The sequence below is a fragment of the Sinohyriopsis cumingii genome, chromosome 2 (genome assembly GCF_028554795.1).
Source record: "Sinohyriopsis cumingii isolate HCF-2022 chromosome 2, ASM2855479v2, whole genome shotgun sequence".
Lineage (NCBI taxonomy): Eukaryota > Metazoa > Mollusca > Bivalvia > Unionida > Unionidae > Sinohyriopsis > Sinohyriopsis cumingii.
In genome coordinates, this window is record NC_142962.1 from 39248099 (window position 1) to 39271387 (window position 23289).

The following is a 23289-nucleotide window of genomic DNA, read 5'->3' on the forward strand; positions in this document are numbered from 1 at the left end:
CCTGTAACCTCCCATTTTTCACTCTAGTCAGTTTCACTCTCCAAGAAGAGATAATTATAGTCACAAGAAAAGCGGCCAACTCATGCAGCAGGGGCAATTTCACTCACAGTTGAACTTTAGGTGGCAACAGGCCCCTCATTTTCAGAACACCCCTGTAAAGAGGAGAGGATATCCAGTTTATTCTTCTCCAAATCCCCCCAATCATGATTATTATAGGGTTTGGGATTTCATTTGTTTTAACCCCTCCTTTCATCTTTACATTCTGTGATGGAAGTCCTGACCAATCTTGAGTACGCAGAGATTTCACCAAAGGAGATATGCTCTTTGCTCACCAAGTCATGAGTGGATATAGTTTACTGGCAGAACTCACTTATTTTCTATTCCAGACTTTTCTTATTGCCAGGTCAATTGAGGGCTAATGATTTAATCAGTGCCTACTTCCATATCCCCATACATGTAGATTCACTTAAGATCCTTCCATTTGTTCTCCCAATGTACTATTATCATGTAATGTATCGGAAGAAGAAACCAATTTTCTGGAGTAAAATATGTTTCTTTGATAATAATCACCTGATCATAGAATAGGCACTTCCTCCCAAGCCTTTTTTTTGTAGTTGCAATAGTAACTGATAAAAGATGGGATATGGCATCAGTCCCTTGAAGACAGTCAATAAGAGCTGTGATCCGTTTTGTCTATAATACATTTTTCATTTACATGTCTATTAATCTTTCTAATATTTATTTTAAAATATAACATTTCATTTAATTAAATTATTGATTTTTTCGTACTATATCTTCCAGTAAACAAGGTTAACAGAGAAAATGTTGATCTGAAAGTAGAAGCAGTTCATCATTTTTGGTAATGAAATTGAGACTGTGTTTGAAAAATGAACCTACCCATTGCCAGACTTGTGCAACAAGGCAGCTGTCTAACAGAGACATCAGCTAGTTCCAGGCGGCAGGCCATTCAGTTTTGTACATTACTATTTTGTGGATATTTTATAATTGGTCATATATGTTTGTGTGAAGCTCTTTCTATCATCTAGATATTCATAGAAATATGGTTTTAACCTGTCTGCATTATTTTTTAAGAAAAGGATGTTCTTGTGATATTTCATCAGAATAATTAGGCAAGACTGAACATTTCAGATCCAGGATGTGGCCAGAGGGTATGCACGCATGTGTCCCAGTGTGCCAGCATGTGAGTTTGTAAAATCACATTGTTAAAGGTAATATGTAATGTGTTAAAGCATAATATATGGTATGTTTAACCTGAACTCTGTCTACAATGATTGAGAGAGGGTGATAATATTTGGGATGATATTTCATCTCTTCTTTTAATCTTATTTTCCTTTTTCATGATTAGGGTATTTGGCCACTTTGAAAAGCCACTTTTTCTGGAGCTATGTAAACACATGGAGACCTTGTTCATACCAGCTGGAAACTTTCTGTTCAACGTGGGTGACCCAGATAACTGTATTTATGTGGTTCAGAATGGAAAAATCAATGTCTACATCTGTGAGCCGGTAGGTAGCATAATGACATGTGGAAATATGTGATGTTTCTCTACAATATATTTACTTCTTGACTTCTGTTGGAAGGCTGCAGAAATCATAGATATGTGTTTGTTTACATTCAAGTGAATCATGTATAAAAAAGGTGCATTTATAATGGTTTAAGTTCTGATCCAGGTATAAAAACTGAAATGAATTACAAAGGGAGCTGCAGTATCGCAGTTTGTAGAAAAATAGGACTCGTAATCCTGGGGACATGGGTTCAATATTTGCCAAGGTTGAAAGCATCTGTGTGTCTTTATGAAAGACACATCTCTTCAATTTCATTTGCATGATATAGCCAATAATATATTTAAAATAAATATCTGTATATTTAAAAAAACATGAATTACAAGACTTACTATAGATGGTAACTTGTTCACATAAATGTGTAACAGTGAGACGAGTTTATGAAATCTCATACCAATGCCGTTATGAGAAACACTTATTTTTTCTTTTGACAGGATGACAAAGAATTCCTGATTAAAGAGGTGGAGACGGGGGACAGCATTCACAGTCTTCTTAGTCTACTGGATTTCCTAACTGTATGTTAATTTATTACATAATTCCATTGAGAGATGAATTTTTTTTATTGGTTGGCAGTATGTAATGTGATTTGCAATACTTTACTAAACAGATAACCCTGCTATAGAGTACTTTCTTATATCACCTAATTCAGATATAACATGGTCATGATTTAGTTCCAAATTTGGGCAAGGCTCATCATCAGTTTCTCCTTATTTTTGACTTGCATGTGTATTTGAAAGTTTATTGCCATGAGAGTCGTTATTTTGCTGTATTCTTAAAGGAATAGAAAAATTGTCCTTGAAATGAATGAAGCTGTTAGAACTTGTGGATATTGAGTTCAGCTAGGTCAGAAGTCAGTCACTTCTTTTTTTATGTCAGTGTTTAAATATTCATGTAATTGTTAGTCTAATTTTGCCTGAACCTTCGGCAATAAAACTAACATTTCTTCAGTATCTTTCTCGTCAATGCACTGTACAATCGTTGTTCAGTCCAGGGCAGAGAGTAGTCTATCAGGGCTTGTACAATAACCAACACACATACCATTGTACCAAGCATTGTAGAAAAAAGTTTTTCACCCAGTTGCATAATTAATTTAGCTAACTAATTAAGTAATTGTCCAGAAGCTGAAACTTGATCAGTTATTTGAACAATAAATCTTATCCTGATTGCTCCAGTGGTCTACTGGTTAGATTGTCCGCCTTGGATGTGGGAGGTATTGGGTTTGAACCCTGGCCGAGTCATACCAAAGACATAAAAATGGTACTAACAGCTGTCTTGCTAGGTGCTCAGCATTAAGAGGTTAGTATTAGGACTGGTTGGCCTGGTGTCAGGATAATATGGCTGGGTGGGACATCGTGCTGCATGTCTGTGGCATGCTGCCCCAGTGCTAGACATCACAATAAACTGTCACACTGCAGACATCATAGCGACATGACTGAAATTTTAAAAGAAATCCAGATCACACACACAGAGATCTTATCCCTGATGTCTGCCTAAACAAGTGGCAATATATATTTTGTGTATGTATATAGTGTTTCATAGATTTTATATATATATATATATATATATATATATATATATATATATATATATATATATATATATATATATATATATATGTATGTATGTATATATATATATATATATATATATATATATATATATGTATGTATATATATATATATATATATATATATATATATATATATATATATATATATATATATATATATATATATATACATACATACATACATACATACATACTAATGGTAAAACATTAACCTCTTCCATGCATAATATGATTCATAATACACAGCCTACAGTATGGTACATTATTGATGTACATATCAACATGGTCTTTTCATCTTTAGAAGGTTTCTCAGTGATAGGGTGGTGCCATTTTATGTGTTGAATATTGAGTGTATTTCTGTTATGCAGATTACAGACAGACCTAGACTTGCCATCTGTTCATATGCTATTCTAATCCTTTGCATGATGACAATAAATATACTTCCATACTCCATACAGTCTACCGGCTATTAATCATCGTTTTAGGCCATTTCATTCTTTGCATGATGACAATAAATATACTTCCATACTCCATACAGACTACCGGCTATTAATCATCTTTTTAGGCCATTTCATTCTGTTATCCTGGTCACCATGCCCTTTGTTTTGCAGTGCATTAATACTTTTCAAATATTTTATTACCAATGTTATGTCTTCAGTTAAATTTGGAAGGCATTACAGTGTTTATATTCAAAACAAAAGAAATACTGCAATTTCCTCATGCAGGTAAAATAGTATCTAAAACAAGTCCTAGCTTGGAAACAGATGACTAACAACCAAATTCCTTGTGTTGTACTTCCTACAGTTGCAGAACAAATGATGTGGATACACATGTTCTTTATGTGAGTGAAAAAAGAAATTATTTACAACACCCATTCCCTTTCAGTAAATAATGAGGTGACTATAAATTGTGCTGGTTTGGAATCTGCCCCCTTGCTGATTATGCGCTGATTTATTTGTTTCCCTTCGCACATTCAGTCACAGCTTAAATATATCCACGTCAAAGGAGAAATCCCAAATTTTGTTCCTCATATACAATTTAAATAATTTACATATAATTTAAGCCACTTTTGCTAGAAGTTTCTCATTTGTTTTGCATCTATATAGATTGAGTTTGGATGCAAATATTTCTGGTGTGTCATGCTTTGTAATAACTACATTTCTAATTGGTAGTTATTGTTTTACTCTGGATTTGAACAAACAATAAGTGCTGATCAATTGATCAGAATTGAATGTAACATATTTATCTGTGTGACACACCTGAAATGTAACCCTCATATTCGATACAAGTAGACAAGATGTGAAGCGACGAGTGGAAAAGTTGTTATTAAATAGTCAGTAAAGTACTCAAATCATATATAGATAACAAATCTGGGACGTTTTCATTGTGTTGATGAATGTTACTAGACGTCTTCCTCGATAACTACAAACTCAGAAATGAACTCCATGCTATCGTTGATCACATTTGTGAATGAGTAATCTGATTTAAGGTAGTTTAATTATATTACATTCTACAGCAAAAATTATTAGTGTTTGATCATTCAGTTGAAATGAGTTGACCTGACACTCAACCAGGGCAACTAGCTCTTATGCAGGTAGGATTTGCATGCCTTTTAACTTTTCATTTATTCCACACCCATTATTTGATACAAAAGATGTAATTGACATGATAAAACAAAGCATGCCAGCTTTTAATTCAGTGCAACAATACAACTAATATTTCTGCAAATTAGGTATCAAAACACAGTTGGCACTTAATTGGATTCTCACAGAAATGCTCTTGGGCTGGTAGATTGACAAATTTCAAGTTTGAATACAACAGGGCATAATGCATTTATGTTGATAACACTTAAACCAAACTATAAATTAGAACTAAAATAATAATTTAAGTTGATAAAAAACTTCCTTAATTGGTATTTATTTATTAAAGCTATGCCTCAAATAGGTGTTAATGACATTTTTCTTTGATCAAATGTTTTTGAATATGTTATTTTCATTGTACTAAGAATGTTGTTTGGAAAGAAATTTTAACAAAATACGTGACTTCTTATTAAAAGTTGATAATGTTGATCCAAATTTCCAAATTTCATAAATGTTGATTTAACATTCCAGGTCCTATCTACCATTGTCATTGATATAAAGAGCAATATATCAAGGTTTAATTTACCAATTTTGATCATGATTTTCTTCACAGTCAACAATTTAGGGTCATTTAAAAAAAACTTTAGTACAAATTAAATGGGATTCATGACTGACCCAATATTATAAGCTGGTTTGCTAGTTATCAGAGTGTGAGTTATTGAGGGAGTGATGTAGTTGCACAGCATACTGACAGGTTAAACTAATCAGCATGGAAATCAGGGAGGGCAGATTTCAAACTGTTTGAGTTACTCAGCTTGTGTTTGCCAATTTTTTGGAAGACATGTGGGTGGTGTCAAAAGCTTTTCTTTGTTATTGACATCAATAAATGCTGCTATGGCTGTCTTGGAAGATTTCAGACTCTATTCATTTTTTTGGCTGTAATACACTGACCTTTGTTGATGTGAAATTGAAGTTTTATGAACCTTTAAGAACTGACTCTAAGCAGAGGTCAATATGATAGGTTTACTTGTTCATAAAACAACATAGTCATCAAAACAAATAGTTTATTTCATGATATATAGCAAATATTGGAATATAGTTTGCTTTAGAATTGTATAAATACCATTTGAACTGCATGACACTAAGACTTTATGTTATGGTGTCACATACAAGTCTTTGACATCGTGATCATTAGGACATGAAGAAAATACCATGTATCATGAGGAAATATCACACTTCACATGATATTGTGCCATCCAGTGAAAAACCTTCTCTCATGGGAATCATGTAATGGTTCCCAATTTAGATGACCTAAAAAATGCTTTGCTAACAGGCTTAGCACCTTTCATAAGTACACCACTCCCTCGATAACTCGCACCCTGATAACTCGTGAACCTGCTTATAATGTGGGGTCAGGCATGGATCCCATTTTTTAAACTAGAAAATACCCCAAAATTTATCCCTATTTGTTGAACTTGAAGAAAATTGCGATCAAAATTGGTAAAGGAAACTTTGATACATCACTCATTTTATAGTCGAAAATGGTATGTAGGACCTGGAAATGTTAATCATCACTATGAAATATCAAATTTAAAAATAAGTCATGCAGGTTTTTACATTTTCATTCCAAATGACATTCCTAGTACACCGCAATTAACGATATGTAAGGAAATTCTGATCAATGAAAATGTCACTTATGCCAAGTGGAGGCAGTATTTTAATAAATACAGATTAAATATTTTTTTTTATCTATTGATATTTGTGTTCTAGTTCTATCTTTTAGTTCATTTTAAGTGTAATCGTCATACATGCAATGTGTCCTCTTGTAATTAAACGTACAATGCATCAATCTACCATAACAGCTATGTCTGCAAGCATTTATCTGAGATCCTAATTAAGAGCTGACCCTGTTTTGATAACTGACTTCCAGAAGTATTTGTTGTATTGTTGCACTGAATTAAAAGCTGGCCTCCTTTGTATTATCACGTTAATTATGTAATTTGAATCAAATATTGGAGGTGGAATAAAAGAAAAGCTAAAAGTCATGAAAATCCTACAAACTTAAAATCTAGCAGCCCCGGTCGTATGTTGGGTGAACTCACCTCATTTGGTCAATTGTACACTTATAAATGTTATTGTGTCTGTAACATAAACTACCTTAACTTAAATGACTCTTTCATAACTGTGATCAAAGATAACAAGGCAACCAAGCGAAATGAATACTTTGTAAAATAGACAGCTTGATTTCAGAGATATGGAACATTGTGGGCAAGTGAGTTTCAGAGAATTCTTGAACTGGCACTTAGAGATATCCTCAAGGATGATAAGAAGTTTCATTATTGCTTCCAGTGAAATTACATCAATATTGTACTAACTGAAGAATAAACAAAATTGAGTTTCGATGTAGACGATTTTCTTAATTGTCACGTGTTTTTGAAAAAAAGGAATCTTGTTTTGTGGTGTATCAACAGTTAGTCTAGTTCCCTGCTCAGTGGACTCCCGATTTGGCAGGATAATATTAAACACCACTGCATGAACCAGACTCATAAAAAAACAAAAAGCAGTGACGTAATACACAGATTTTTTCGTGTACATGTGATGGTTGTTGAAACAAGTTGGAACAATCTTTCATATGTTGGACATTTTGAAAATAAATGTTATTTAAACAATAACGAAGAACTTCATTATTAAAAGCACGCTATTAAAAATTATTATCGACGTGATTGTAAAATGAGGATTTAGTCAATAAACAGCCCAGTTCCCTAACGCTGCTTCCCTCTCCCCTCCCCAGTTTTCTTGATGTGAAAGCGATTTTTTTCAGTTGTGGAGGTCCCTCTGTAACTCCCACCTCGCTCATAGTGCGTTCTGTGTTTGTCGACCCCGTTGTGCACAAGTTATCGAGGGAGAGGTGTATACACCTTATCTTGTTAATCACATGATTTTGGTTTGTCCTGCCTGCATGAGTCATAGAGATGCCTTTTTCCTAATGAAATCCAATTTGGGTGTCATAGAGTTGCCTTTTTCCTGATGAAATCCAATTTGGGTGATCTAAAAAGTGTTTTGCTAACAAGCTTAGTTTCTTTCATAAGTAAACATCTTATCTTGTTAATCACATGATCTTTTGTTTTCCTGCCCACATGAGTCATAGAGATGCCTTATTCCAGGTGAAATTCAATTTGGGTGACCTAAAAAGTGTTTTGCTAACAGGCTTAGTATCTTTCATCTTTCATAAGTATTTACCTTATCTTGTTAATTACATGATTTTGTTTGTAGTCCATCCTACATGAGTACATAGAGGTGCCTTTATCTGATGAAATCGATCATGGCATTGTTGACATTGAGTCTGTGTTAAGATTTTGTGATTAAGATTGTTTTGAAGATTTCATTCACAGAGTGGATGTTTTATTGTTTTTATCACCGATACAGACTAAAGCTAGTGTTTGTGGAGATCTAGTTACATTAACCAATATGGATATGTAAGAAAGCTTATTATTAGCTTCTTGTGAGTCAGTGGTTCCTCCCAGGGTCATCCCAGAATCTTCCTTTGCCATGTCATCATGAACTGAAAGTGGCATTAAGCCCCATGTAACTGAACTAAGTTATATTGACAATCAGGCTATAGCATAAAAGGTTATGTTATTGTTATGCTGACTAAACTCCGTTTTTATGCTGAATGGTTAAAGTTTTGTCAATTAAATTTAGATCAAATAACTGATATGATTTTGTCATTACAATAGTAAATTTGGGACCAGGTGGTCTAAAGTGCTTGCCTTCCCTGATCACTGTCATCACCTCTGTCCATGTTGGTTTGAGTCTTGAGCTTGGCCAATATAGGTAAGCGAGAAAGCTGCCAGTAGCTTCCTGTGGGTTGGTGGTTCTTACCAGGATCATCATCCACCAGTTTTACCAGGCTGCCATATATAGCCTGTCTTGTTGTTGTTGTTGTAAGGTTTAATGCCATTTTTCAGCACAAGATAGGCTATACGTGGAAGTCAGTATAACTAGTGGAGGAAGAACCCTGGAAAACCCCGGGAAGAATCACTAACCCATGAGAATCTACTGGCAAGCTTTCTCATTTACCCATGTTAGATGAGCCTGAGACTAGAACCCATGCAGACAGAGGTGAGATGGCGGTGATCAGGAATGATAGCCTATCTTGTCTTGAGAAATGGCATAAAACCCCAAAACAACAGCAACAACATCAACAGTGGTGAATTCTTCAATACTTCCTTAAATACTGTATTCTTTATCATGTAAATAATTGGCTGGTGGGATGCTAGGAGATTCATTTATTAGTTTTCAGGGATGTTTTGCAGAAATACCCCACTTTGAGAGCTGGAGTGTGGTGGCCAATGATTACATTTAGCTCTAGATTTAGTTTTGTCAGTTTGTTCAAAATTTTGCTATTGGCTATTTTTTATTTTCAATTACAATATCTTTGTAATTATAAATATTATACATTTTAGGGCAATGAGTGTATCTTTAAAACAGTTTGTGCACGAGCAGTTGTGGATACAACAGTACTAAAGTAGGTATTGCATCCATTATTTGATCATTTTCTCATCTTTTATGTCATATTCCACATGGAAAACTTTATCTACCAATATCTTTTAATAAGATTCTGTATAACTTTGAATGTAATTAGGAAAAAAGTAACAGAAATACTTATTTAAAAGAACAACATGCATTGAAAGAAAAGTACTGTTCATTTTCTGAACTTGTTACGTATTATACAAATGCTTCATTTGAATGAATGAGATTACAGGTGGGAATCATGAATTCAGGTTTTAAATGAAGACAGTTGTGGCTGTATTAAAGTGGTCAGCATGATTTTAAGTGTTAGATAGAGACAGGCATTGCTGTATTACAGTGGTCATGATGAATTTAAGTGATTTATGGAGACAGGCATTGCTGTATTACGGTGGTAAGCATGAGTTTAAGTGTTAGATGGAGACAGGCATGGCTGTATTAAGGTGGAAAGCATGAGCTTAAGTGTTAGATGGAGACAGTTGTGGCTGTTATAAGGTGGTAAGCATGAGTTTAAATATTAGATGGAGACAGGCATGGCTGTATTAAGGTGGAAAGCCTAGGTATAAGGATTAGCTGGTGACTGTATTAAGACTGGAAACATAGGTATAATTATTAGCTGGAGATAATTAGTTGTGACTGCATTCAGACTGGAAATGTAGGTATAATTGTTAGCCGGAGACATTTAGTTGTGATGTTATTAAGACTGGAAACATAGGTATAAATATTTGCTGGAGACACTTAATTATGATTGTATAAAGACTGGAAACATTGGCATAATTATGAGCTGGAGACATTCAGTTGCGACTGTATTAAGACCAGAAACAGATATAATTATGAGCTGGAGACATTTAGTTGTAACTGTATTAAGACCAGAAACAGAAATAATTATGAGCTGGAGACATTTAGTTGTGACTGTATTAAGACCAGAAACAGATATAATTATGAGATAGAGACTTTTAGTTTTGACTATATTAAGACCAGAAACAAATATAATTATGAGCTGGAGATGTTTAGTTTTGACTATATTAAGACTGGAAACAGATATAATTATGAGCTGAGACTTTTAGTTTTGACTGTATTAAGACCAGAAACATATAATTATGAGCTGGAGATGTTTAGTTTTGACTATATTAAGACTGGAAACATATAATTATGAGCTGAGACTTTTAGTTTTGACTGTATTAAGACCAGAAACAGATATAACTATGAGTTGGAGACTTTTAGTTTTGACTATATTAAGACCAGAAACAGATATAATTATGAGCTGAGACTTTTAGTTTTGACTGTATTAAGACCAGAAACAAATATAATTATGGGCTGGAGATGTTTAGTTTTTACTGTATTAAGACTGGAAACAGATATAATTATGGGCTGGAGACTTTTAGTTTTTACTGTAATAAGACTGGAAACTGGTATGATTAATCATTGGAGACATTTAGTTGTGACTGTATTACAACCGGAAACATATAATTATGAGCTGGAGACATTTAGATGTGACTGTATTAAGACCAGAAACAGATATAATTATGGGCTGGAGACTTTTAGTTTTTACTGTATTAAGACTGGAAACTGGTATGATTAATCATTGGAGACATTTAGTTGTGACTGTATTAAGACCAGATATAAGTATGAGCTGGAGACATTTAGTTGTGACTGTATTAAGACCAGATATAATTATGAGTTGGAGACTTTTAGTTTTGACTGTATTAAGACCAGAAACAGATATAATTATGAGCTGAGACTTTTAGTTTTGACTGTATTAAGACTGGAAACAGATATAATTATGAGCTGAAACTTTTTGTTTTGACTGTATTAAGACCAGAAACAGATATAATTATGAGCTGGAGACATTTAGTTGTGACTGTATTAAGACCAGAAACAGATATAATTATGAGTTGGAGACTTTTAGTTTTGACTATATTAAGACCAGAAACAAATATAATTATGAGCTGGAGATGTTTAGTTTTGACTATATTAAGACTGGAAACAGATATAATTATGAGCTGAGACTTTTAGTTTTGACTTTATTAAGACCAGAAACAGATATAACTATGAGTTGGAGACTTTTAGTTTTGACTATATTAAGACCAGAAACAGATATAATTATGAGCTGGAGATGTTTAGTTTTAACTATATTAAGACCAGAAACAGATATAATTATGAGCTGAGACTTTTAGTTTTGACTGTATTAAGACCAGAAACAGATATAATTATGGGCTGGAGATGTTTAGTTTTGACTGTATTAAGACTGGAAACATATAATTATGGGCTGGAGACTTTTAGTTTTTACTGTATCAAGACTGGAAACTGGTATGATTAATCATTGGAGACATTTAGTTGTGACTATATTACAACCGGAAACATATAATTATGAGCTGGAGACATTTAGATGTGACTGTATTAAGACCAGAAACAGATATAATTATGGGCTGGAGACTTTTAGTTTTTACTGTATTAAGACTGGAAACTGGTATGATTACTCATTGGAGACATTTAGTTGTGACTGCATTAAGACCAGATATAAGTATGAGCTGGAGACATTTAGTTGTGACTGTATTAAGACCAGATATAATTATGAGTTGGAGACTTTTAGTTTTGACTGTATTAAGACTGGAAACAGATATAATTATGAGCTGAGACTTTTAGTTTTGACTGTATTAAGACTGGAAACAGATATAATTATGAGCTGAGACTTTTTGTTTTGACTGTATTAAGACCAGAAACAGATATAATTATGAGCTGGAGACTTTTAGTTTTGACTGTATTAAGACTGGAAACAGATATAATTATGAGCTGAAACTTTTTGTTTTGACTGTATTAAGACCAGAAACAGATATAATTATGAGCTGGAGACTTTTAATTTTGACTGTATTAAGACTGGAAACATATAATTATGAGCTGAGACTTTTTGTTTTGACTATTAAGACCAGAAGCAGATATAATTATGAGCTGGAGACTTTTAGTTTTGACTGTATTAATACCAGAAACAAATATAATCATGAGCTGGAGACTTTGAGTTTTGACTATATTAAGACCAGAAACAGATATAATTATGAGTTGGAGACATTTAGTTGTGACTGTATTAAAACCAGAAATAGATACAATTATGAGTTGGAGACATTTAGTTTTAACTGTATTAAGACCAGAAACAGATAAAATTATGAGCTGGAGACATTTAGTTTTGACTGTATTAAGACCAGAAACAGATATAATTATGATCTGGAGACTTTTAGTTTTGACTGTATTAATACCAAAAACAAATATAATCATGAGCTGGAGACTTTGAGTTTTGACCGTATTAAGACTGGAAACTGGTATGATTAATCATTGGAGTCATTTTGTTGTGACTTTGTTAAGTCTGGAAGCAATAGTATAATTATTAGCTTGAGACACTTTGATGTTACTCTACTAAGGCTGGAAGCATGTGTACAAGGATTAGATGAAGACTGTTGTGACTGCATCGATGATTATCTCTCATTTGCTTGTTTAAAAGGTTTTGATTTAGCTGTGGCTTTGTCAAGCCTTTTCACACAGTTGTGTCTATATTAAAACTTTTCACATAGTTGTGCCTGTATTCAAGCTCTTCGCTTAACTCTGTTTCAGTAGTAAGGCTTTTTGCACATCTGTGGCTACATGTTGGCTTTGTACTCAGCTATGGCTGTAGCGTGGCTTTATGATGGCTTTTGACTTGGTTGTGGGTATATTAATGCTTTTCATTCAGCTTTGGCTTTGTGATGGCTTTTCACTCATCTGTGACTTTTTTATGATAGCTTATTACTCAGTGGCGGATTTTTGTTGGTTTATTAATTGCAGCTGCACTGATGCTTTTCACAGGCTATTTTAAATTGAAAGAAAGAAAATACTAGTTATAAAAGGAGAAAGAACATTCAGTGGTTTTTCTCAATTATGATTACACTGTAACCAAAGAATTTTAGAAACGAGAATAGTTTATTAAAAATTGAAATAATTTCAGTATCAAAACCATATAACCATCCTCTGGTTGTTTATCAGATCATGTATTTTTACAGAACCTTTTAGTTTCCAGATTAAATGTTATGAATACAAAGCAAGGAACTGACTGCTCTACTCATTCATATCGGGTCAAATAAAGTCTGAAACTTCAGCATGGTATCATTAAAAATTGTGAAGTAAAGTTTGAACATTTCTCTTCTTTCCCAGACTTCCAGCATCAGCTTTCCGATCTTTGTTTGAGAGGTTTCCTGAATCTCTTGTAAGAGTGGTACAGGTAAGTTAATATTTCTAGTATAGCACACTTGTTATGGAGATGCTGCCAGGGTTCACAATTGTGTGGATCACACAAAAATTATATGAATTTGCATTCTTGGAGACCAGTGATGTGCAAGAACATAAATTAGTTTAAAGTCACACATATGAAAATGTACTTTGTGCAGTATAAAATTTGTATTCAGCCATTCACCCTTACACTACTTGTTGAAACATAAGTCACACAGGTAAAGGTATTGTAGCATTTGATATTACATGATTTTTAGTAACTGTTTACACATCTGGGTTCTTTGGCTTGACAGGAATGGTTGTTAAACTAAATTTCATTGGCACATTGGGTCCCATAATAAGCATTGTGTCACAGTTAGAACTTGCATCAGGGAAGTTTTTACAATTGTATGTTTGAAATACAAGCTGCCTTAAAAACCCAAAATGGTTGATTCGCAGCATGGTTAATCTTTAGATGATGATTTCATTCTGCAAATACTGGCTGATGTTACTAATGATAACAATTTATTTTCAGGCATTAGAAGCAGTTTTTGTATTTTTGCTGTTATTATTCGTTCCACTGATCACAGGCAGAAGAGCTTGAGTGCCTAATAGAGGGCGATTACACATGGGGCTTAGACTATTTTTATATTCTTTTAATCAAGGAACAATGTCTCACTCTGTTTTGAGTGACAAACTAAATAGAAATTGGACAGCTTTGTGCCAGTGAACTCTATAGTTTTGATACATTTGAAGAATATATATTCAGATTAAGTTATCTCTCTTTACAGGTGATCATGGTGAGACTACAAAGAGTGACATTCACAGCTCTCCACAACTATCTGGGACTGAGCAGTGAGCTCATTAATAGGGTATATGAGCATAATGTATTGATCATGTTAAAGTTAAATATTCAATAAATTATTTTTTAACATCATTTAATTTGATTTTATAGGTTTATAGTTGTCCTGGTAATTCAGGTCAACACATTTTTAGATAAAGTCTCAATGGTCAAACTTTCTTAGACACATGGAAGAAGAGTTGTTTTTGAAGTGTTAAGATTAGTCCATCTAACCAAAATTCATGAAGTTGATGTCCTTCTAGATGTTCACAAGTTAAAGAAAATTCAGCAATAAAGGCACACATTGCAGTGAACTCTTTACATTTCATATCGTTTATTATATCTCAAGAGGAACACTATTAGAATGCATGTGTTGAATTTCAGTAAAGTGTCAAATCAAATAAAAAGATTGACATTTTGATTTTGGTAATGTATCAAGTCAGAGTGAAAAGATGAACATTTGATGGATATTGGTAAAGTGTCATGTCAAAATGAAAAGGATGACATTATGTTATATTTTGATAAAATATCGCGTAAAGATAGATATTTAGTTGTATTTTGGTAAACATCATGTAAAGATAGTCATTTTGTTCGATTTAGATAAAATGTCATGTAAACATATTCATTTTGGTGGATTTTGGTAAAGTATCATGTGAAATTAAAAAATTTATCATGAGAAAATGAAATGATAGAAATTTAGTTGGCTTTTGATAAAGTGTGATGTAAAATTGAAAAGATGGACATTTAGTTGGATTTTGGTAAAGCATATATAATTACATGGCAGGGGCACTTCATTCCTTTGTTAATTCCTAATTTTCTTTCATTTCAGCGGAGTTACATAGATTTGAAGACTTTATCTATTAATGTGTTATCATCCAAAGAGTCCATTCCCTACAAGCGGACTCAGAGTGCCATGGCACCAGCCTCAAAAGAAATAGAAATTGACCATACTCATGGAACAAAGTCCGTAGAAACAACAGGTTGGTTGCTGTCCTTACTGAATTAAGACTTATTAACTGATTTCTATGTACTCATTAGTGACAGCCAGAATAAATCATTTATATCTAATTTTTCTATATGGCTTATAAATTGTATGAAATAGTCTATTTTAACTACTGATTTTTCCTTCTTTGTCTCTTGTAAATCAGGAACAAGTGATTATCAACAAAATTATTGTTGTAAGTTTAGCTATGGCTGGTAATGTTTAAGGGGTCATCTAGGAAGTAAAATTAGTTTACTTTCATTCCAAAAGGGTTATATTTTCATTTCTGCACCTGTTTGCAAAATGTAGGAGGGGCCTCAAGTGGAGGAGTGGTCTAAAGTGCTCACTGTTACAGATCACTTATCCTGGATTCTTGGAAACTCATTTCAAATAATGGAGTGTTAGTCCCTTTAGGGGACTACTGTATAGGCTTTCAATGACAAAACAGTGTGCATTGTACTTGAGTATCTTTATAGCTTTGACTGATTTGAAGCATGTTGTCTCAGCTTATTCAGCATACTCATAGTTATTGCAATGTTGGCTTGTAATGTTCTTTGAGGTGGTGGAAATTAAAGAAAATGTTAGGGAACCATCCATGCTTTGGATGGGGCATTTACTTACTTAATGCACATGCAGAGATTATGCTGAGGACTGTATAGGTACAAAGCCTTATGCATTGCTATTGTACTTTCCACACCCCTATACTCGTCTCGTAAATTCATTATAAACCATTACCCATTTGAGATCCTCTATTTATAAAATTTAAAAGAAATGCTTAATTGCTTAAAAATTACTTTTATTTTTCAAAATCTTGTAACAATATTATATTACATGAATTAAATGAGGGGCCCTGAGTTGCCGAGTGGTCTAAAGCACTCACCATTATGGATCACTGCCATCTCACCTCTGTCAGTGTGGGTTTGAATCTTTGGCTTGGTCAGTGTGGGCATGTGAGAAAGCTTGCCAATAGCTTCTCAGGGGTCAGTGTTTTTTTCAGGGTTCTTCCTCCACCATTGATACTGGCCACCATGTATAGCCTATCTTGTGCTGAAAAATGGCATTAAACCATACAACAACAGCAGCAGCAAATGAATTAAATGCCTAAGATTATTGTTTTGCCTTTGAATAGCAAGACATAAGTATTACATTTCCTTGAGCAATGTTGTGTTCTAGTTTTGAAAGTCACATATTGTCTGTGTCAGTTGTGTGAAACTTGGGGACAATATTACTATGAACTAAAAAATTTATTCAGACATACTGGAGTTCTTGCCTCTTCTTCCTGAACAACTGTCATAATAATTCTGTTCATGGGCGAGACAGAAATCACGTTATTTAGAAACTCTGTAATTTCCATTGTTTGTTTTCTTATTTGTCATACTAACTTTTTTATTGTTTTCACAGTTGTAGAACTAACAAAATCAATATTTTCAAGTCAGCAGTTGAGTTGTTTGTACATGTAAGACCATCAGCTCATCTTTAGTGCATTTCTCTTCATACACTTGGAAATCTTGTAGATTTTAGTTTAAGGGGGAATATAAACATATCAGAATTATATTAGAGGATGGAAAATGTTATATTTTGTTCTTATTAATAGAATTAATACAGGTACAAATAAAAAAACTGACATTATCACCATGTTATATGATACAGATTAATTGTAATCCATTTGTAATGTTAATGGAAATCAGTACTGGACATTTGCAAACCTTGAAAGTTTAATTTTCTTTTTCACTTGAAGGAATTATGTAACATAACTGAAATCAGAAATTTTAGCAGGCATAATATTTGAACAAATTCTAGAAGGAAATTACATTTTATGGAATGTTATATTCAACAAAGATCAGAAAGTAAGACAGGTAATAACAGTACAAATATTGAATTTACTAATATGTAATTAACAAAAGTGTTCAATGTGAAAAATGTAGTTATCTACAGTATTCTGCACAACAGATGCTATTCACTATCGGCTATGATAATTTCAGTAACAATACCTCAGTCAGTATTGGCAGCATCAACAGATGAAACAGACAGTGGCCACAGCTTGTCAGACTTTGAGGCAGCATGCATTCGTGCTGGGGTTCCCATGAAGAGCCAGACTAGACCCAAACAGGTACTGTTTAAAACATATTTTTTTCAGGGTGATAATGAAATTTTATTGCATTTGATGGAATTGTATGGTTGGTTTTATTCATGAATACAGTCCTGTATTGAAGTTAGTTTGGTCAACTCAGACTGAGCAGTAGCTCTTGCCCATTACCTCCTGTCGAGACCACGTGGTGTCGCCAGTTTTTAGCTTGCTGTTGTGCCTCCAACAATCCAGCCTTTCTCTTCTTACCCAGAGGTCCACCCATCAAGCATTTTGGATTTATTCAGTGGATTTATTCATCTCCTGCATGTTGTATATATTACTTTACAATTTCAGCCAAAAATTGGACAGATTTTGTTACTTATTGGGACTTTGTCTGCAAGACCCTGTCCCACCTTGCTGTCACTGACCTCCACAAAGTCATTGTGTTAAGTGTGAATTGTACTTTTTCACTCATACCATTCATTGCAGGGCTGCTTTAACATCTATAATTTAGCGTTACCTGATATTTTAGATCAACATGCAAAATAATCAATGTTTGGTTGGAAAATGCATTGACTGTGGTACTGTGGCCCACCCCCACCCCCAGCTAAAGCTTGTGGCATGGAACCAACATTAACCACTGCATCAGGGGATGAAGAGGATAAAGGAGGGGACCACCTGTCACTGGATAAGATGTGTCATTTGGTACAGCAGATGAAGACACGATTCATCAGTCTGAGCAAATCATCCCTATCTTCTGATCTTTTGCTTCTTTGGTTACTTTAGGGGAATATTCCCCCAATTTTAGGCAACCCAGATGGGGTAAACCTTCTCATGTCAGAGCATGGCCTTTGGGCTGCTATGCGATTAATGATAGATCAGCTGGACCTAAATAATAATATACTGACACCAGCCATCCAGCCAACACAACACTGGCAGTCGCCCCGATGTTACCAGCAGTCTAGCCATCCCAGCATGAAGACCTCTTGGCTGGAATGGTCCAACATCACACAGTTTATGGGGATCTTAGTGGTAGATCCATCTGTCTAGCTGGGCAGCTGGCAACATATCATTATTTCATTGGCAATTTTGATGAGATATTTGCTCATTCAGCCATGGCTTTGGAGCAACTGGCACATGTGCTGACCGGACCGACATATATACAGCAGTTCCCAAATCGACCTCACACCAGCCAGCATTACTGGAAAGGACGGCAATACCAAAAGTGCCGGCGATGCTAGATATTAGATTACTCACTGCTTATTCTCAAGGGAGAGCCCATGTCTTACATGGATGCGACTGAGTGGAGTCATCAGTGCCACCTGGTGTGTCTTATGCTGAGCATAGAGCCAATCTGAGAACCTGGCACACAGTGAGTGTGATGATTCACTGACCCATCTTATGCTGACCTGACTATGGAGCGGATCGAATTTAGCTTTCAAGCTGCCATTCAGGAAATTTATCAGGTGCTGGTCACTTCAGAATGCCCCCACCCCTTTCCACCTCACAAGACTACAAGGTCAAGGCATTAGGGAGGAGGGGGAGATGCCGTCTTTCTGGCTTTCCCAATCAGCAGAGATTAAGAAGCCTAAGAACTGGCTTTTGGTTAGAATTGATGACACTAACACATCAAAAGGCATTCTTTTTGGAAAGCCATATTCCAGTGAACTTCACCTTGGGCTGGTATCAGACACACTCCAACACCTTCAGTATGGACCTTCCAGCATTTGAGATGAATATGGTAGCTGTTCACATGTCAGGACCATTGTGTTACAAAGTAGGTAAGAATGTGTTCCACGCCATATTGAAGCTGATTTGGAACATAGAGGCAATATCTTCCATGTTCGACTTGGCCTCATTGGAAAAATCTTTTGACTCATCAAACAATCTGACGATAGCAGCGTGAGGGAGGCAATGACTATGGAGTAGCTCACCATACTATAACCAATGTCTTGACAGCTTTGGCCAATCTTGATCTTATCTGTCATGATGCATGTCTGTGGTTTGCACCACTTAAACTACACCATACTCCATTGGGTCTCCATTGATATATAAAGAATGAATTGAAGATATTCAGGGGCAAGCAGCTCAGGAGCTACCCCTCCAGTTTGCTGCTCCTCTCCTCAGGCATTTAGGCATTTGGACCCCTCAAACCTCGCCTTGCAAAGGAATGCTCAGTGGCCCAATGAGAGCAGTCAGTCCCAGCATGATTTGCCTCAATACCAGTCCCAATCCAGTTCCAGTTCCAGGAGGCAACAATCTACTCAACATAGGAGGAGTTTGCACAAAGGCGGGAAGAAACAGACTTTCTCCACTTTCAAGACTCCTAACCCTAAATATTGACATACTTCCCCCACCCCCTTTAAGATCACTGGATCTCCCTCTTCCCTTGAGAATGGTGGGTGATGCAGGTCATTTAGGAGGGGACATCGGTTCCATTTTATCAACCCCCTCTCCTCTCTTCCTCCCCCATCTTTGTGGAAGTTCTAGTAGATCAGGAGAGGGATTCATTACTTCAACAGGAGATTCAGTCACTCCTTGCAAATTAAAATTTGGCAAAAAAACACACAATCCCCGGGCATTTACTCAAGGCTGTTCCTGATTCGAAAAACGAATGGCAAACTCAGGCCTGTAATCGATTTGAGTCTGCTCAGTCTATTTATTCTTTCTCCAAAGTTCAAGATGGAGACAGCGAGGTCAGTCTGCTTCTCCATCCGATGGGGCGAGTATGCTATCAATATCAACCTTTCACATCCCCATTCACCCTGTTTCATGCAAGTATCTTCACTTTGCTTACCAAGACACAGTCTACCAATTTACAGTTCTTCCCTTCGGCCTCAACATTAGCCCCTGGGCTTTCACTCAGTTAATGGATTGAGTTGTCTCTCCCAATTGATTTCCTCAACAATGCTTAATTAAGAATTTATGGGGTCAGATGTTTCTGATTGCCCCTCTCAGGTGAGGCAATAGATCTACCTAGGAAGATCCCCGCCAATCCAGATCTCCTCATGCAACCATGGTTGAAGTTGTTTCATCCCTGCCCAGACTGTCTTCTACACACTTTGCTCTTATCAGGTCAGCTTTGCAAGCCAAACAATTCAAACCTTCAGTTTTAGAGAGAATCTTCAGAGCAAGAAGACTCTCCACTCTGAAGGTTTATGAGAAGTGTCATGCGTTTAGGGACTTTGTTCAGAATGAGGGTTCATCGTCCTCCCATCAATCTAGTAAATTCAGTTATGCAGTTACACCAGGAATGTTATTACTGATATTAAAATGTTGTAGGTGGGGGTATAAAACTGATTTTAAGGATGTAATGCTTGTTGCTATTACCAGATTTCCTCCTTCTGCCCCACACTGGTGGTTACCTAAGTTAAGCTGTGCAGTATAAAATGAAAGAAAGGCAGTATGCATGGGCAAGTGCCTGCAGGGTGTCCCATGGGTTATCCGGTGTTCATGGAATCTTTTGGTTCACTGTAATGATAGGACTAATGATTGTCATGCAATCAGGGTATCTTCCATGTGGAAAAGTACCAGCTTTGCAGTAGCAACAGGTAAGTATTACATCATTAAAATTACTGTACTCCGCCCCCCCAAAAAAATTACATGTAAAAATGTAGCTAGCAAAAATATAGTTAGCAAAAATGATTTTTTCTGTATATGTGAGAGAGTGGATGAGAAAAATACTAATTCATTGTATATGACTGTATGCTAGTTGTGTGTGTGTGTGTTCATTGTTCTGTATCCACCAAATGTTTATGTTATATCACCATTCATGCATTATATTTTGATATCATGATTAATTGGACTGAATTGTTAAAGTGCTTGTTTTATTTTCTTAGGATATACCCATTCTATTAATAATCAATTATTTCTACCTTAAAATTATAAGACATTATTGGTTATGTTTTCCATATTTTATTTCTATTTCTATAAGTATTCTCAGAGATAGGAAAATAAAATTATCTCTGTCAGGTTGTTTTATATTTTGTACCACTCGCATTCATTTTTGTAGAGCCTACCTTGTGATAATTATTTTCAGGACCCAATTACTTTCATCATTATAAACTGACTCTTTCTTTTTCCTGGACTTTGATGCCTCAACAAAGACTTTCTATCCTTGTGTGATTTCTTATTGCAGAACTGGTGGAAATATTTTTTTTTATATTAAGAGAACTGTGTAATTTTTGGGACAGGGTGATTATAAGAGGGCATGAATCAGCTTGCTCAGTTTGAGTCAACCAAACTAACTTGTCATTTTTTTAAACCAAAATGTGGCAGCATGCTAACATTATTCCTTCATAGTCAATGAACTTTTACACAAGTTACTTTTCATTATCTGCCATTTCAATATTGCCAAATCATTTCTAAACATGAACAGGTAAATAAGAATTTACATTTTAACTATTTTTTAAAAACAACTGCATGTTTCATATATAGTCACATATAAGTTGAATCCAGTTGCAAACAACATAGACCCTAATCAACCATTTCATAATGTGCCAACAGATTGTAATCTGTGTTGTTTGCTCTACTGATTGTTCCTTGCAAACTGCATTGACTCAGATTGGTCTGCTTATTATGTTTCTTAAGATCTGTGTCTAATTTATGGTAAGATCTTGCTTTTTGTATGGTCAGGATGGTCTTGAAGTTTGACTTTGTACATGAAGTTTTCGTTATTAGAATTTCTAGTACAGTGGTTCCAGTCTTAAAGCTCCTCTGAATAAAAGTCACGACCAGTTGGAGGCCACTTTTTATGAGAGTCTTAACTGAAAATTTTTGATGTGGAAATCCCCCTTGAGTTATGAAAAAAGATTGGGTGGTGGTGGAGGGATTTTCTAGATATAGGAAGGATTTAAAAAGGAAATGAAGGTAGGGCTTATAAATATAATGGATAACTTTTGTACCTTTGTTTGACTTTTCAGCATTAGATTTTAGAAATTGGTGTGAATAATGTGATCATGCATCCTAGTATAGACTATTTTACTATAGCAAAGTATGTAAATTACTGTGATGTTATTCCATTACAAGAGGTTCACTTCTTCTTTGAGGCTATTTCTTCATTTGCCAGGAAGAATTAGCCAATACAGGAGTATAATATTTGTCAACTTGCAGATCTTTTTCTATTAACTAGTTGTCTGAGGAAGTGTCAAGTTCATCCCGATACAGGCCTAAGAAACCATTATTTACCGTGTCTCCAGAATCAGATTTGAACGAGAGAGATCAAGTAATCTTAGAGCTGGCTCGCAAGGATCTCATTTATACACTGAAACTCCAGGTACATGATAGAGAGCTGCGTAAGATTTTTATACCTTGTATAGATTATGTTGAAAAGATATTGAGCAAGGCAACTTAATGTGTATAATCAAAGAAATCAAGGCAGATAATACATCAAGGCAGATAATAATGATTATTATTTAACTACTATTTGTAATAATGATTATAATGCAGAAATAGTTAACATTTCCTATTATATCTACTTGTATTCATTACTAAAGCTTTCATCAGCTACTCTTGAATTGTAACATTTTATGTAGATACATTGATCCTGCACATATTGACAAAAAATAAAAGCTTTTGTCATTACTCGTTACATTTGTGTAACACTAATGTCACTTGAGTTGATATGAAAATGAAAAATGCTGTCGTCTGTCCTTTAGATTATAAACGTTGCCTTCTGAAGTTCGACGGAGGTGGGCTGTCATCTGTGTCCTTTATATTATAAACTATGCCTTCTGGAATTTTGGATGGGGGAGAACCCCCCTTCTTTGCTAATATTTCAAGTTATCTGAAGCCATTTACTTATCTAGACCTCTGATATATATTTTATGTTATGTATAGTATATTTTCCTCATGGGATTTAATTTTGTTGTTGTAATTGACATGATGTAACTTGAGATGTACT

General features: G+C 34.9%; 1 protein-coding gene across 1 annotated transcript in view; it reads left to right on the forward strand.

The window, feature by feature from the left end:
* Nucleotides 1–23289, forward strand: part of LOC149804687 (patatin-like phospholipase domain-containing protein 7) — a 141285-nt gene that overhangs the window by 15380 nt on the left and 102616 nt on the right. Inside the window, exons 6-13 of the mRNA XM_089943067.1 lie at nucleotides 1367–1526; nucleotides 2018–2098; nucleotides 9200–9261; nucleotides 13443–13509; nucleotides 14288–14368; nucleotides 15167–15317; nucleotides 17302–17429; nucleotides 22519–22662. Of these exons, the coding sequence (XP_089799193.1) occupies nucleotides 1367–1526; nucleotides 2018–2098; nucleotides 9200–9261; nucleotides 13443–13509; nucleotides 14288–14368; nucleotides 15167–15317; nucleotides 17302–17429; nucleotides 22519–22662 (874 nt within the window). The remainder of the gene's footprint in view (nucleotides 1–1366; nucleotides 1527–2017; nucleotides 2099–9199; nucleotides 9262–13442; nucleotides 13510–14287; nucleotides 14369–15166; nucleotides 15318–17301; nucleotides 17430–22518; nucleotides 22663–23289) is intronic.